Below are 17,581 nucleotides of genomic sequence, written 5' to 3'. Positions count from 1 at the left end.
CTTAGCTCCAGCCAAATGAAAACACTCAGTAGTCTCAACCATCTTACTTTCAGGTACCTCCTAATAATGTAAGAAAATGTCTATAATGGGACACAGAAGATTCAGAGATTGTATTTCGTTAGGGTCACACGATACCATTTGCAGAGCAATAAAGCCCATAGAAACACTATTACCGTTCCCAGCTGCAACAGATATTTTCCCACTAATGGAAATGTGTTTGCATGTGCCGGCCAGCATGTAAAACAATCTGTGGTTTTATTTTAGGCAAACATACTGATTTCAAACCTGATCAGGTGCAAAAAGGAAACAAAATGTATTCAGGTATGTTGTGAGCGTAGAGAAGATTAATCGTAAGCCGTGCTATCACATGAGCAATTCTAACACGCATGTGTCAGTTACCCTGCTTGTAAGCACTCAGTAATCATTACTAATGATGTGACTCATTACTAAACTGATAAAAGCCACGTGCAGGTGATTTATTGTAGCCAAGCATATTGGAGTTGAGCATGTTACATGTGAGGAGCTTCAGTTTGTGTTCTTCACTTTAACTAAAAGTTGGCATGTGCTGCACCTTTAATTGATCATGACTAACTTTACCCTATTTTTTGTTACACTAGAAACAATGGGAACGATCCTAAAGCCTGTTGTTGTGTAGTTTTGTGCAGTGATTCTGTTGCCCTTAATATTTGTTCATCGACTTGTACATCCACTGGTACTTGTTCATGCATGCTGAAGGAATGATTGTGTGATATTATATCCCTTTTAAAGGCTGGTGAAATAAGTTGAAATCCCTCATATTCTACCTGTGTCCTGCTTATAGACCCGCAATCCTACAACATTAAGCCTGCATCGAACAAGGTGCCCATGATCCAGGTAGACCTGGCCTCTCCTCAGTCTCCAGACTCAGTTAATCTGTTGGATGAGTTCGGACAGGCTAACCAGCAGGAGGAGGAGGAGCAGGGCCTGATGATGAAGCCCCCGTCGAGGCCACGGGAAGCTAAAAAGCCGAGTGAAGAGGATGAAGCAAAAGATCCGCAGAAATTAATGAGGTGTCTGAGTGACCCTGGTCCCAGTGCAGACGAAGATGAGGATGGGGCCTTCCTCCCCTGAGACGACAGGCCAGTTATAGAACGGTCAGGCTGCAGCCCTCCTTTTACTAGTTAGAGGGAAGAGGGCTGCTTCACCGCTCTGCTCTAAATTATCTCTTTGGTTCAAAAACCAACAAGCCAAAACTGCAAATGCTGTATAAACGGGAAACAAAAAGCAAAAGGAGAGTTCCTGAGAACGGCAGGGGGAAGAGTCATTAGTTTGTGATTCTCATTGCTCTTTATTTTATTAGGTAGCAGTGGTAGAGCGACAGCTGGAGATGGTGGAGGGTTTTGATGAAAGTCTGAGACATTCAGGAAAGAACTATGCATTACCAAAGGTTTGGACTGTTCCAGTTTCAGACTATCTTGTTTTTACTTTAGCGTCAGACTGTTTTTTTTTTTTTCGTCTTGATGATAGCGTGGTTGTTAGTTTTATGTTTGGTTATGTTTTTACAGCTTCTGTCTTCAAAAACCACGTTCTCACTTGCTGGGTAAGCCACAAAAACAACTTCAGCCTAGTTTTGACTTTTATTGCACTCGAGTTTCTCGCTGTCATTCTGTCACTTAAAGTTCCTGGGCATCCAATCGTTTAGATTGTAGCTTTTTAGAAATTTCTAGGCCTTATTTGATGTCAAACCTTTTCACTTGGTGCATTTTTAAAAATCGTATCTGTTTTTTATGACATATTTTAATTTCAGGGACGCAAACATCTGTTTGTAGGTTATGGGTTGAAAGCTGGATGTTTTTTAGTCACTGTGTAAACCACAGTTGTTTTCCTGTCTGTTGAGCGACTTTATGGGGTCTACAACACCTACAAACAAATTTCTTAGGCCGTAAAGCAGTACAGATGTTTTGATCTGCCAGTATACATATTAATTCTCCACCCAAGTTAAATCACATATTGTCATATCCTTATATGTATGTTTTATTTTTAGTTAATAAGACCCTTTAAAACTCACTCAAGCATCAGTAGAGTTGTCAAAGTAGATGTTATTAATATACTGCCCATCAGCTTTCACACTCTTCATATTTTAGACCTCCATATGTATTTTAAAGACCTTTTAACCTTTTTTTTTTTTTTTTTGTAACTGGCCTCATTGAGAAGCATTTTTGCCTCGCATTATTGTTGAGGGTATAACAAGACTTGAGAATTGAGGGTTAGTTTGTGCAGAAATCAGTCCATGGCTCCTAACCTTCTTTAAAAAGCTAAGACTGCAGGCATGTCATGGCAAAAACAAATCAAACTCTATGCAGCTCTGTAACAAATTCAGACTAAACATAAATGCTATATTAATGAATACCATTCATAAATTATGGCTTATCCACATCATTGCTAAAGGCAAAGTTAAAATCTACCCCTGGCATTAAGACAGTCTTTCCGCTTAACTAGAGTTTTTTTTGCACATCTAAGCAAGACTGAAACATTACCTGCAGGCATGAAAACTGAGTCTAGTGTTTCTTTGATATTCTTTATGGTTGAACAGTGTGTTTGTAAAATGCATCCACATCTTTTTACAGAGCTACTCAGTGATTTGGAATATATAACATTAGTTATTTAAGTTACTGATGCGATAAATTGCTGATTCCTGCTTGTCTGGTTAAATTCAATAAAAGGACAGTGGCCGATGCCACTTATTAGACGCGGGTGAAAGAACAACTCACGGGTTTAAAATCACATCGCTTGAATCGAGTGACGAATTTGGCATTGGAAAAAAGTGAATTAACTAAGTGAGTGTATCATTATTCTAGGTTGTTTTCTTGGTGTAATTAACAACTGAACCCTTTTCAAGGTTCTTAAACCACAAACCTCACGTTACACCCGAGGAAAGAATAGAAGCGCCTGACTGTCTTTAGCTCCTCCTCTGATCTTCTGCAAATTTTAGACGTGGTTACTGTAGCAGGGGTTGTAGGATCACATGCACTCATCTTAATGCACTTGAAAGGGAGTAAATCTCAGCATAGCTACACCATTGCAGTTGAGTTTGGTTGTCTAAAATTTAGTTACAGCTCACAGACCTTTAAACATCTCACTTCCCTGTTTCCTGACTAAATTGAATTTCCCTTTGCTCTGAAATGTCAGCATGTCTGTTAGACTATCAGGAGATATGTGGTGAAAATGTCAACAAGGATGTGGTCAAAGACCAAAGAATTGTACCAGAACCTGGAACTGAAATGACTTGCAGAACAACCCCCCAACCTCCTCTCTTTAAAGTTCCCTTAAAGGCTGTAACATTTACACGCAGCTTTTATGGCCGTCTAAATTGGTGTTGAACTGAAATTGCTGAAATCTTGAGAGCCGTTTCTCTACATCTCTTTATCATCGTCCCAGGTGATCTATGTTTTAGCAACTTAAAGGCACTTTGCTCTTAACCCTTTACTGCTTTGCAGTCTGACTATTAGATTTTAGGAAAGTTGCAACAAGTAATACATTTCTAAAAGGACGCCTACTTATTAGTATGTTTAACTGTTTAGATGCAAAGCAGGTACCAGTGTTCAAATTCTGTCCAATTACAACACGCTCACAATACCTGTGCATGTGATCAAGCAGAGGGAAGCCAAAGGAGGCACATTTAGATTAAAGCAGTTCCTATAACAAGACGCCACATCGTTATTTATTATATTGTATTGTTATGTTATTCCAAAGAGTTGAATTTCTCCAAAAAAAGAAGAAAACAAAGAAAACAGAGAGAAACCTTTATTTTTCATACCAAATGCATATTTTGGGCAAACGTTATCACACTCCATGGAGGGTAATGTTTGGTGCAGAAAACTTTAAACAGAAGCCATACAGCCTATAGAAGAACCTATTTTATTGTAACCATATATATATTATAAAACGTCATGTAATGATCACTCTTGCCTTTGTTTTGCTTGTTGCACAAACAAAAAAACAAAAGCCTTTTAAAGTTAAACTGCCTGTTTTCTTCATACATTCTTCACATTTTTGCTTCTTGCTCACTGAATGTTTTTCTACACTGATAAATCGATCATCGGTAAATCGGTGCAAGAGCAGAGCCGGATGTTTGGGATTGGTGCCATTTGTTCTTGTCAGCAAGTTTATGCAGAAACTACAAAGTGAAACTTCATCACACTTCATGCAAAGAGGTGGAGTGTGTGCAAAATATAAGTGTTTGTAAAAGTTTGGTGAGGATCGGGATCGTTGTTGTGTAATCCATCTTTGTTCTTTGCAGAGGATGTGCTATCCGAGTGTCCTTCTAGATTTAAGTTGTGGTGTTGAATTTACAGAATCAACGGCGTTGGCTCGCCGGTGTTGATTTCATCTTTTTGTTTTCTTGTCATATTTCTGTGTTCACTGAAACACACCGTGTGCTTTATTTGTTCTTTCATTTCTTTTAAAGCGTTGTTTTTATGAGCTTATTCCAGTGTGAAAGTTTTTATTGTAAGTATTGTATCTGATGTTGTTCACTGCGTCACTCCATGTGCTTTTCAGAAGGCTTTACTGTGGGTTTTCTCCATCTTATGTTTACATTTACCAGGAGTTTAGAAGCATTTGTCATCTGTGCTTTGAAAGGTGGAGTTCAAGCTTTACAGAGTAGGAATGGACTGACTTGCTTCAAAGTATAAGTAAAGCTTTATCACTCACTCGGTGTTCCAACCAACAAACCAACAATCAACCAAATTAACCTAAAGTAACTTTTGCATGCTTTTTTCCCCTGAATAGTTTTGTGTTTTCCTTGATCTCCAGGCAGCTATTGTTTTCTGTTCATTGACTACAATATCTAAAATCTCTGTGAAATCTTCAGCTCAGTCACTCCAAAGGTCACGTCAGCATCTGCATCTGCATCTGCATCTGATAGACTTTTGAAATGCACTAATATAGTGGAGATTCCTCCCATTCAACATATATGTTGGGTCTTAATGGATATTAATGAAGATTTGACAAGAAGGGGCAGCACAATAAATGTAAGCACTAATTTGGTTATGACTACATGGGCTAAGACATGCTAAAACACTGGCCGTCGAAGTACTCCTAACATTTCACCAGCTGGGCAGTATGAGGCTAATGATTATTAAAGGCCGTAATCTGAGAATGACACACATGTTCCTGTCAGCACTGTAATGACATCCAGTGGCATTACATCGCCATCCAAAGACTGTTTTCATCTTCATTCGTGTTTACTAGGCTCTGTCGTGTGTCACTATTTAATGCTGAGCACTTTAGTCAAGCGGTACCTTTATCTTTTAACACAAACGTTACAGACGGAGCAATAATGATAGTGATGGATTGTACACGCTGTGTGCGATTGTCAGCCGAAACGTCACAGGATAAAGGAATGTACTTTTTGAAGGGCCTTATTATTAGGCATGGGTTTGATGTTCTTAGTCGTGAAGCAGAGAAGCTGGAAACGGTGGATTATAGTTCCCTTTTAATTCATTTGTTTATTTTGAGGTTTTCAAATGGAATTTTTGCATTGATTAAAGGTTATTTTTAATTTTATATACATATGAATGATAATATAGAAAAATATAGAATAGCAGATTTTATTATATGATGTACAAATCTGAATCTTAAGGATGTCATGTGTGCACTTTCCTGTTGAATAATCTATAGCTTTCAGCATTCCATTGTAATGACCTGTAAAACTAACAACTGGTAATAAAACCACATCTGAAAGTATATCTGAGATTAAAGGTTTACTTTATGACTCCCCTGAGTCTGACTCATCATTTAAAGAGTTGTTTTGTTTCCTCCCCTCCTGTATAATAATGGATTGGATTTATATAGCGCTTTTCAAGGCACCCAAAGCGCTTTACAATGCCACTATTCATTCACTCTCACATTCACACACTGGTGGAGGCAAGCTACGGTTGTAGCCACAGCTGCCCTGGGGCAGACTGACAAAAGCGAGGCTGCCATATCACGCCATCGGCCCCTCTGGCCAACACCAGTAGGTGGTAGGTGAAGTGTCTTGCCCAAGGACAAGCGACCAGGACAGGGGCCATGCTGACGTGATACTGTCACACAGTTGCTGCAGATTTGTCGGTTGCACATCCGTGATGTGAATCTGCTGTTTCGCCCCATCCCAAAGGTGCTCTATTGAGATCTGGTGACTCTGAAGGGTAGTTAGATACAGTGAACTCATTTTAAAATCCAAGGAACCAGTTTGAGAAGATTGCATCTTTGACACTGCTGCTGGGTGGAGAAGATGGGTACACTGTGGTGATAAAGGGATGAACATGATCAGCAGCATTACTCTGGTTTTTGTATCACCAACACCAGCCTGAACTGTTGGTACAAGGTAGGTTGGATCCCTGCATCGTGTCATTTATGCCACATTCTGACCCTACCGTCCCAATGTCACAGAACACACTGAGACTTGTTAGATCAGGCAACGTTTTTCTGATGAAACCATATGAATTGTTGCTTCAAATTTCTGTTGTTACCTAACAGGAATGACACTTGGTGTGTCTGCTGCTGCTGTCTTGTGTATTCAAAGATGCTTTTCTGCACACCTTGGTTGCCACGTGCGGTTTTTTGAGTTCAAAGCAGTCCAGCCATTCTCCTCTGACCTCTGACATGAACCAATACCAAATATAAGTGACTCAGAAAGTTCTGCCTGTTTGATCTTTACTTAAAGTTTAGCTTTCTGAACTAGAAGACATGAAAGTGGATTCGCTGTCATCTACCGATGTTTGTTTGCTTTCTGAGCAAAAGAATTATTACATCATTGCTCTGCACTGCTGCGATACAAAAAATAAGGACGAATATATTTAAATACTAATACAGTGTTTATTTCTGAATTTCTGCCTGTTATATTGGACTATAATTATTGAGGAGCTGATGCACAAACAGAATCTGTTGAAGTCTTGATTTCATAAATGCATCTTCTTATTCATCTGGTTTGTAAAGTCTTAACCTGCAAATTTCAATCAGCAACGACAGATGAGTGCAGTGGATTAAAGTCCTTTTAAAATGTAGTGGATAAGTCATAAGCTGAAGTTATTCCAATCGAGTAAAACTGCCACAAAAATACAACGGCTACTGAAGCAATTGTGAGAAAGGGATCAACATAACTCCCTTGCTGGATCATTACACTAGTTTGAACGTGCAATAACCTTTTTTAGCCAGAAGGGGCGTGCGCTTCATCTTATAATTAAAATAAAGTCAGACAGCAGTCAGACCAAACACTGTCCCAAAAGTAAAATATTAAAGGGGATGAGTTGGATTTATATATCTTGGAGACATTTTATAATTGGATGCTGAGTCTAATAAACTCGGAATGAACTGTCTGCCTTGTTAAAACGTAAGGGTATTACTCGGGTTGGCAGTGCTGCAGCTTGCTTGTAGAGAATGGGAGATCCAGAGAGAAAGCTGCAGACGCTGTAGCGATAGTTTGTTTATTCCGTCTTTATATCTGTTAAATGGAAAATCACAATGACTCGTGTGCTTCTTAACTAGCTTGGCCTGACAAACACATTTACTCTCTAATACTTGCAGAATGGACATGCTCTGTTTATCATAACCACCCATTAAAATTGATGGCATTTGTCGCATTCTATCAATTTTCAGCAGAGACGCTTGGTTGCCAAGTTAATTTTACATCTGAAGAGTCTGATTTGAGACTCCAATTACTGGAACTTTTGTTGGCTTAAAAATCCTCTTTGTATTTAAATTTGCCGGCATTTAGCTGAAACTCATCCAGAGGAATTAATGGTCAGTCAACAATAAGATAAGCTTGAATTCCCAGATCACCGATATTACAAACAAACAAGAGTTAAGCTCTTCTGTCCAAAGAATCGGTGACGTAAAAGAAACCGAAGTATGATGTGTGTGGAGCAAATGGCAGTAACAGTGAATTGTCTGGACCTTGAGGTAGGTAAAAGGCGTAAAAACAAACTGATCACTTGGATGTAAGAGAAAACTTTCATACAAGTCTTTTAAAAAATGTGTCTCCAGTTCCAGCTTTAGAGCCAGGTTGGCAAATGCTTAAACATCCATGCTAATGGAGCCAGTTGCAATTGTTACTGGGCAAACTTAGACTAGACGTTTCCAGCTGCTTGTGCTCAGCTGAACTAAACCTTCACCGGTGAGTATGTATGGTTTCCAAATGGTGAACAATTTAAGGCCAGGGCATCAGACTTAATTTAACCCCCTCTCGATCTAAACTACTCCAGCAAAACCATTTCACCATAACCAGTAAAACCTGACGTGTATCTGACCTTTTTTTTTTTGTTTGAATCACACCATTTAACATTGAATTATAAATTATTCAAGCATATGAAAGGAACCTTGATCCAGATACACAAACCACACAACTTAAAAATAATCAGTTTTGTCACAAAAATACTTATTTTTTTCCCATTTCCTTTGGTGAATTTATGAAAAAGGACAAAGTTAACACATTTTGACAGGCATAAAATTGCATTGTTGCACTGATTCCAAAAGAGCTATTAGCTGAAAGTTTAGGATTTCTCGGCTTGGTGATAAAAATTTGAGTAAACTGGACAAGTGGAGGTCAAAAGAACAAGTGGCATGTCTATAACTTATCTACAGCAGATGAAAAGCAACTGAAAGCCATGTTCTTAAGGGGGAAAATGTATCCAAGTACTGGAGCAATGAATTTGGTGTTGGGGATCTGAAATGTTAAAATTGGGGGAATTGTGATCAGAGAAAAATACCATCAGATTTTCATCCTTCATCTAACACCATCTGAAAAGTGTCTGATTGTCAGCAGCTTCATTTTTCAGCATGGCAGTGATCCCAAACACATTACCAGTGCATCCCGGGATAAAAAAACCCATAATGGAATACTGGAATCAGTCATGGATTGGCCTCCCCGGAGCCTGAACCTCAACATTACTTAAACAGTGTGTCATCATATTTACAGAGAATGCAACAAAAAGCAGCCAACATCCAAAGAAGAGCTTTGAATGTCCTTCAGGAAACCTTGAGAACCAAAGACTACTAAAAGACTGACATCTTATTGCAATCTGTCCAAGAGAGTTCAGGCTGTGATGAAGGTATTTATGCCAAATATTCACTTTCAAGCTCGAGAGAACAGTACAGTCCCTTATTTTGACTTACATACTGTATTTCCATGTATATTTACACATGTCTCAATAAGGTGTTGCACCAATAAACCAATATAAAGATAGGACACATATGGTTTTGTTTACGTCCGAGTGTTTTTTTCATTTTTGAGCGTGACAGCACGACGATTTCATTTTCCTCATCTTAACTCATCTTCTGCCTGCCAGCTTTCACATCAAATGCAACTTTTCAGTAAAAATGATAAATAAAAATAGTTCAAGTGAAGCTGAATGCAAAATGAAGTACCCGCTGTTTGTGGCTCTGACTTCCCAGGTCATTTTAGCAGTGGATTAAACACACACTTAACTGCCAAATACCAGATATGTAACAGCCCGCCCCGCTGCTGCAACATTTACATGTGGAGTGTGAAATAAGCCTGAAAGCTTTTCAGATGGATTTGTCCAAGTGTTTATTTATTTCTAGTTAAATCACTGTGTCTAATTCGCCTGTCAACTGGGTTCCCGTCATCGAGGAGCCAGTCAAATTGGTCTTGTTTGCATGAGGGCTCTTCTGTTTATTTTCCCCTGATTGCTCTTTAATGCTCGGAGTGGATGCTCTTTACATGGAATGATTTGGTTTGTTTTTAAACAAACAAAATGCGCATTCAAACGGGACACACCTGAGCGTTTTTATGACTGACAGGGAGAGGGTAGTCTCTCTGCTAAACGTGAGCGTGCAGTCTGCATGCTTTATGCGAACCTACCAGCAGATGGCGCAATATGCACGTCAAATTACTAAAGTTCCTCTCAAGCGACGCCTTCACTGATCGACTTTTTTCACTTTCCCTGCTGGAATGGTTTGTATGCTGAAAGCACGCTGACATGTTTAATTGGCGTGTTGGGGAGGGAGTCAGGCTTTGTGTGGCCCCATTCCATCAGCTTAATGGTGTGTTTTCTATTGCTTTCCCTCTCATTTACATGGCCCATATACCACATCTAATGTATGGCTAATTGTTGTGTTTAGGCAGTAAAAACCCTGAACCCTCGCACCGATGTGAGCCTCGCAAGCGAATGTTCTGGTTTTTGGGCTGCTGCGCTTTGAAAATATTTTGTTACACAACAAGAAATGTTTTGATTATGAGTGTGGCGGAGAAGGGTCACTCGAGGGCCGCATGCACACAGCAGTTTGCTGTTTGTTTTCTCTATAAAAGGAACAGACAAATATAACTGCAGCAAGGCAATAACGCTGAGCTTATTGTTCCACTGATTCTATTTGTTGTACTGAGTTGTGCTCAGTTTATGACGGGCATGAGATGCGGCATGATAGCTGTTGTACACACAGTGAGCAAAAGTGCATGCAGCGCTGATGGAACATAATTAGATTTGGGTTTTGTTTTTTTTTATTTAGCTCTGTATTGAAATTGTGCTTAATATGGGATTTCCCATCATATATATAATATATAATAATTTTCATCCACAGCATTTATTTGCAGATTCAGATAAAGAAGCTCTCTTATGTAGTTAAAATTAGACCCGCTTCAGCAAACTAAATTCAAATCTTACTTATACATTGCTGACCAAATTTAAATGCAAGCAAGAAAACATGCAAATTTTAGAAATCTTTTATTTAAAACTAAAAATGATGTTGTTTTATTAATAATAAGCTGAATTCGTGTTTTTATACTCAAACACTGGACTTTTCTGAGAAGTCTGGAATTAACCGAGCGTAACATTCAACCATTCAATTAATTTTAAGTAGTAAACAACTGTAATTTGGCATTTTCGTTAAAAAGATTTTTTGTAACTACTTTTCAGTAAAATTGAAAATTCATGAATAACATTATGTTCTAATTTGCTTATATTACTGTGATTGACTGTGGTCCAGCTAGTACTTAAGGGAATGATGGTTAGAGTACTTCTTCTACTGCTGCAGTTCCAGAAACTCTGTCTGTAATGAGATGATCCAGAGTTTTTGCTACTGAGGTGCCAGAGTTGCATCTTTTCTGCTTACCCATGATTCTGAAAAGTTTACAGCAGGGTTCATATCTACACTTTGCTTCCTCAGGCCTTGTATAAGTCTAACATCACGCACAGGGGTCGGCACTCCATCCCCAAAATTGATTTCTGATATTCGTGGCTTAACGTCAAGGATCCTGCCAGGCCACGATTCCCAGTGTCAGTGAATGCTTTGCAGCAGCGCACAGAGAAACAAATAGCAGGCGGACATGGTGACATTATTAATCCAGACACACTGGCACGGGCTAACACATCTCTGCCTGCTGTTTCGTGTATTGGAATGAGCGGAAAACAGAGATGGACTTTTTCATTGGCATCTTGTTTGATGAATAAAACATCAGGGGTGGGCTAGGACAGAACTGAATGGTTGAATGCAGGAACACTTTAAAGACAGCCAGCTGGTTCTGCATATTTTCTGCATACGTTGTAACAAAACCAGTGTGATTATTTCCAAAATCCCAATTCTCTGTGACTAAACTAGCCTTTTCTTTGAGCGTGAGATACTTCCTTACTGTACATCTTTCTATCTCTGTCATCGTTATCCAAGCCGATTTAGAGCTGAAAAGAGGGCACGAAATCACGGCGTCTTCTCCCTAATGCCTTCTGTTTGGGGAAAGGCTTCCCAACTGATAAACCGTGATTCAGCCTGATAACAAAGCCGAGCAAAGGGAGGCATTCCTATTAACCACATCCAAACAACATCACGTGCAACCCCCAGATTTCCCTCACCGGGCTTTTAAATAATATTTGTACATAAAGGATCAGTGTGTTCAGCTCTGAGCTGATGTGGATGCTGTTGGAGTGTTTGTGCGGCACCAAGGGCTGCATAAGAAACAGTGAAAAGCCACCAAAGAAAAACAAAACCAACACATTTCAACCTGGAAATAAAAAAAAACACCATTCAGACAACAGCAGTTGGTTTCAGAGGTGAGAGGGAATGCAAACTATACAAGAAATGGCCTTTGTGGGAGCCATTTGCTTGTATAAACCATTTATTGTTGTTGAAAAATGCCTGTGCTCAGTTTTCACCCTTGCCTGTTGGTAGTAGCGGGACTGTATTGCCTCACCCATCTATCCTAGTGATAAACTAGGCTGTCACTGGCCAGAGCGGCTTCATGCAAGCTCAATGACTGGATTCATGTATAACCTGGCCTCCTGAGAAACCCTGACTTGATGTGTCTATTAAGTTGTTTTAAAAAGGTGGCGGTTTATTTTTTGGGACTCAACCTGAACGTGGTGATAGTTTGCTCGTGCTAAAAAGCAAAGATCATTCTTTACTAGACAGTCACTTCCCTTGGGATTTTACCTACGGCATATCCACCTTTTAACCGTTTTATCTTAAAACATATAATTTAACTAGTAAATGATAGATAATACATACTGGGCATCGTAACTTTACAGCACAGCTGTTGTTAGATTTCCAGATATTCCATTGCCTAACAAAGAGTGATAAAAAGATTCAAGCCTCATTATGCACAAACGCTGAGCCATCATAAAGCCCCCGCCTTTGACGACAAACTGTCCTTTTGTCAGTGATGAAGGCCACAAAACGCTTCATAGATTTACCTACTCTCTGAGGAAATGGTCCTGGATCAAAAACTAAAAAGGATAATTCAACAGTTCTCTTTTTTCTGTTCTTTAGATTACAGAGGATTAGCATTCGGACTCAATTAGGCTCTGGTGAAAGATGGCTTAAAAGAGAAAACATGGGGACAAATGCACTACAGATGACCTTGAAATGAGGTCATCGCTCTATATGCATCTGACAATGACAACAAAAGAGTCTGTGGGAGGTTCTAATAATGAACTGGGAAAAGTTTTAGGAGGAAATATTGAAAATATCAAGTCTTATTAATCTAACAACAGAGGAGGAAGCAGATGGAAAACCACAGGAAGAGCTGTGGTGCACCAGAGGTCATCAGATATCACACGCAATGCCAAGAATATCAGCGACACCTACTGCCACCATTAAATCCATTGATTTAAAGAATATCCAGAGGCGACTTTTGGACAGCAAAATGAAAACAACCTCCCTGGAGGCCTTTTGTGGGTCATAAGTGGCGTCCTTAATTGATTTTCAGACCAATACTGAAACCGATCAGGCCTTTGTTTTCTCATTTCTGCTTTCAGCGGCATTAGCCCAATAGTGCTGTGCAGGCTCTTCAGTAATGGTCGACTCGTTTGCCCATCTATCTTATTTAAAGCTGAGAAAACTCTGTGCTTACAGTTCAGCTTTTAATTTGCTTATGTGAACATAATTTAAGCACGCTTTTTAAACTTTGTTCAAAAGCACACCTGAGTCAAAGCGTTAAATTTGAACTCGCTTCAACTAAGAATCCATCTAAGTTAAACCCTCCTCACTGCCTTTTATTTGAGCTTTTAAACACACTGCGCTGATGCCTTCTCCTGCATGGATCTGTTGATGTACACACTGAAAGCTCCAGAAAAAAAGCTATGAAAACGATTGGTTCACTAAGCTGGAAATCATTGATCTTAATTATTATGTGCAAATACACAAAATTCCATATTTAACCAAAATTATTAGGCTATTTGTAATAAATTGCAATCTCTAAGTAACAGGATGAGCTGACAAGAGTACAGAAATGCTTTAGAGAAAGCTGAATCAGGGTCAGGTTTTGCAGCAGCACAGATACATTAGAGGGAATGAAAAAAACTAAACAAAACCAGCATGGGGAATAGACAAAATGTATTGCAATCTATAGGCCCCGTGTGGTCAGATATGAATATCTGACAATATATGATAGTCATCAATCATCAAATGGTATAGATTTCAAGTTGGAGAGCGAAATTAACCAACTAAAAGAAGGCAATCGTGAAAATCCGTATAGGTGTTTTGAGAATACATACAGCTGTTTTGATGACCTGTCCTGCTGACGCTGCACTGCTGCACTATAGTTTAAACTAGTTACTACACCAATGCTCTTTTATTCTGGCAAACAAAGGCCGTGACCACGGCTGTGACATGTTTTGCAAGATTTCACAAAAAATATGAGCTAGTTATAGACGTAAAAAAAAGTTATTTATAGGGAACAGATAACTTATCCTGAAGAAAATAATACATCCGAATGGATAGTTGACTGTTATCCATCCAGTAGATAATGAATCCGTTTGGACTGGGCTCAAATAAAGGGTTCAAAACATCAAAGAAGATGTGTCAAGTCCTGCTATCAAAGAGCTGGACTCCAGAAATTCATTAAAATCATCTTTTGCAACCAGCTAACATGATTTTATTATTATTTTTTAAAACTCTGGATAGAAAAAATATGTGATCAATTGAAACAAATCTTTTCAAATCCGGGGTAAGTGCTGTCAAAACAAATGAACTTGGGACCCTAATTAAGACTCAATAACAAATCCTCCTGTGGATAAAGGATAAATTCTGAGGAACGTGTTGAGTAAAATAACTCATCAGGTGGAGGGTTTCAGGTTTCATTCATGGACAATGAAAACAAAATTGAACAAAAAAATAATAATCTTATCTTCCAACATGCACAGAGCCCACTGAGTAATCACTGACTCTCTCTTGTTTTGTGTGTGTGTGTGTCCTTCTTAATTGCTGTTGATATCTTCTGCAGATATATCCATCCTCTTCAGCTTTTCAAGGATTTCCTCGTGGGCGTGTGTGTGTTGGTGTGGATGTGTGTGTGGATGCTTTCCTAACGTACAGGGCCACACAGACCCCTCTCCCTTTGTCCAAACGGCTTAACTGTGTTTTGATAAGCTGTTGTGAATTTCCATCAAGAAATCCGACCAGCCCACTGGATTGTCGAGCAGCGGACCGTTTCCCCCTCCTCCTCTTCCTCCTCCTGCCTGCACTATATGTTACATTTCCAGCTCTCTCCTCTCGCTTTTTTTACGCAAGCGTGGACGTCCACGGCACGGCGACACAAGTGCGCACCACAAGCGAGGGAGAGCGAGAGCTAGGCACAGGCTCGGCGGGCGGACGTTGGCCGGGTATTGGAGAGACGACGCGGCGGGGGTGTCTGTCTTTGTTGGGAACCGGAGGACTGGACGGTGGATTTGTTTATTCTCCGGATTTTGGATCGTGGGGGGGCTAGGATAACTTCGCACGGGACAAAACCCGCCTTCTTTCATGTCATCCGGCGATTTGTTTCGCCCGGCGTGTTGACGCCAGTGAGAGGGGGGAAGAAGAAGAGGGGAAAACGGGAGCACGGAGGAGCGCATCTGACAGACGAGCGGCAGGAATACACACGCGTTCCCGTGCACCAGCTGCACCAGCACAGACGCTAACGACATCGGCTCGTGATTCTGAAACGTGTTTTAAGGAGCTTGTGATGCGGCAACGTGGGTCGGTGTGAGCGGGGACGAGGGAACGATGCTGTGCCGTTCGCTCGAGGCTGTGCACCGTAGGGCAGCGTGTTATTGATGATTTGCACGGCGTGGAAAAATGCATCGAGTCGCAACTTTGTTCAGGGGTCTGACACACAATCATCTCCTTTAAAAGTGCATTTATATGTTCACATGGCGTGCGCTGTTTCCACTGAATATAGCTTAGTGTTTCAGTGAACGCCTGTTCCATTTGTTCATCATCCCGGAAGCCCTGTGCTGTTTATGCTTTTAATTTTTTTAGACATCGCATCCTGCAGTGTGTTGATGCCGGCGGGTTGCGTTATATAGATGAAAATCTTCAGATTCGTGTTGCCAAATGACTGGTAGGCTGAATTGTGAATGTGGGCAGGCCTAACCTTCGCTTTATGCAGATCAAATCGATAGCGAGATAAAGACTGCTCTGGCAAGCTCTTTATGCCACTCTGCAAGTGTCACGGGGTGTGTGTTTGGAGTCCCGCATTTTGAGTTTTTACGCAAGCCTCGGGGCAGCAGGGAAGCTGCTCAGTGGAGTGGAAACTGTCAAAACACTGTCTCGGCTGTAAGGCAACGTCTCAAGAAAACTTTCAATGGTTTTCCGAAAGTTGCCCGGTGTCTCGGCATCGGGCATGGGTCTGCGCCTGTCCCAGAAATTCATGTTTCTGCTCTTTCTCTCGGGTTTGGTAACACTGTGTTTTGGGGCCCTCTTCTTTTTGCCCGACTCTGTCCGACTAAAACGCATTTTTCTGTCCAAGACAGAGATCCAGCCAGTCACCGTTGGCTCCGGCTCAGAGAACGATGTCAGGGAGCACTTAAAAAGACCCAAAGACCAGGGCATGACCTCGGCTAAAGGAGAGGCTGGCATCAAGCTGAAAAGTCAGAGCCGCAAACCCCCAGTCTCTTACGAGGCGACCGAGGTCCGGCTCGCCGGGGGCAAAGCGCAGGAGGATCTGAACCTCTCCAGGTCTAAGACAGAGTCCGCGTCAGAGAAAGTGACATCCTCTAACCACGGTGCCAACTCGGATACTTTTAGTTACAAGAAGTTCAGAAGGTGCTTGTTCAAACCCCCGCTGGGAAGAGACAGCGGCAGACCGGCCGACCCGCAGACCAACGAGCGCCGGGAGAAAGTCAAAGAGGTAAGGAAGCCACTGTGACTTTGCTGCCGGAACATCAAGTTCAATGTTCCTGCAAGACGTGGATGACTGGCACGTGATAGGCACAAGTACAACATAGGCTGTGTTGAGATATGAGAAGTAAACCTAACGGAAAAAAACAAAGCAATACATTTAGGGGGGAAATCGAGGGCAGATATAATCCAAGATAACGCCTAATCTATCAGATAGACCGAACAGGCTGCAAGCAATACTTTTGTGTTTATGTGGCTTTATCTGGTTTTAATATTGCTTTTGAATGGGAGCTTTTTCATGCTTTCAAAACACAACAGACTAACACAGCAGAAACATGGCAGTCTGCTTTTACGTGGAAAAACCAGGCGTTCACTCTTGAAAGAAGTAATTATATTTACAATGTTTAATCTGACTTGCCTGAATTTGGCTCGCAATACAGGCAATCTCTATAGAAGCAGTGTGGCTGTTGTTTACTGAGCTGCTGTCCAACAGCCAAAATAAAGCCCTTTTCAGTCGTATTATTTGTCTAAATTTACCCAACGCCTTTGACTATCGTAGTTTAATTCCTGCTGGAGTTCTATTAATAAAGACAGAAAGCGGTTTCCGGACTAATGATGGACTTAATGGTCTCCCGTGTGTGCACAGAACTAGAATAGCAGGGGAACATAGCATTTTTTTTTTTAAATATATTAAACAATTATTTCATTTGCCCATGCGACAGTCCTTGAATTAGCTGTGGCACCTCTGTATCTGCCTCACACAATCGCCTGCAAATGATAGGAGTGCGTGCAGCTTCTCTTTGGCCAGGAGCTCTCCGAGCTGTGTGCCAGCCTTTGTTGAGCCCTATGGGTCCAATAAGGGCTCGAGAGTGGGAGCGTCTGAGGATTCACACATCTGTACCCACTCAAGGCAAGTGAGGCTGGTGATGAGGAGAAAGAGTAGTAGGAGTGGGAAGGTGGGGTGTGTTGGGAGTAATTGCTGGCCAGAGTGTTACAGATGGGTTTCAGCCTC

General features: G+C 40.8%; 2 protein-coding genes across 4 annotated transcripts in view; both read left to right on the top strand.

Annotated features, from left to right (window-relative positions):
- The window catches only part of slc9a1a (solute carrier family 9 member A1a), a 29,928-nt gene extending 24,173 nt beyond the window's left edge, over positions 1–5,755 (top strand). For 2 of the 3 annotated variants that reach the window (XM_085177526.1, XM_085177525.1), the window contains 2 exons: positions 265–321; positions 821–5,755. In XM_085177526.1, coding sequence (XP_085033652.1) covers positions 265–321; positions 821–1,110 — 347 coding nt within the window. In that variant the 3' untranslated portion in view covers positions 1,111–5,755. The remainder of the gene's footprint in view (positions 1–264; positions 322–820) is intronic. The other variant, XM_085177527.1, reaches the window with a different exon arrangement.
- A 9,055-nt stretch (positions 5,756–14,810) lies between these two features.
- LOC146508644 (mannosyl-oligosaccharide 1,2-alpha-mannosidase IA) overlaps positions 14,811–17,581 on the top strand; it is a 203,492-nt gene continuing 200,721 nt past the window's right edge. The window contains exon 1 of the mRNA XM_085178375.1: positions 14,811–16,579. Within this exon, the coding sequence (XP_085034501.1) occupies positions 16,034–16,579 (546 nt within the window). The 5' untranslated portion in view covers positions 14,811–16,033. The remainder of the gene's footprint in view (positions 16,580–17,581) is intronic.

Source organism: Neolamprologus multifasciatus, chromosome 11 (genome assembly GCF_963576455.1).
Source record: "Neolamprologus multifasciatus chromosome 11, fNeoMul1.2, whole genome shotgun sequence".
Classification (NCBI taxonomy): Eukaryota; Metazoa; Chordata; class Actinopteri; order Cichliformes; family Cichlidae; genus Neolamprologus; species Neolamprologus multifasciatus.
Note: the sequence above shows the minus strand (reverse complement) of the source record. Positions and strands in the feature narration are given on the sequence as shown.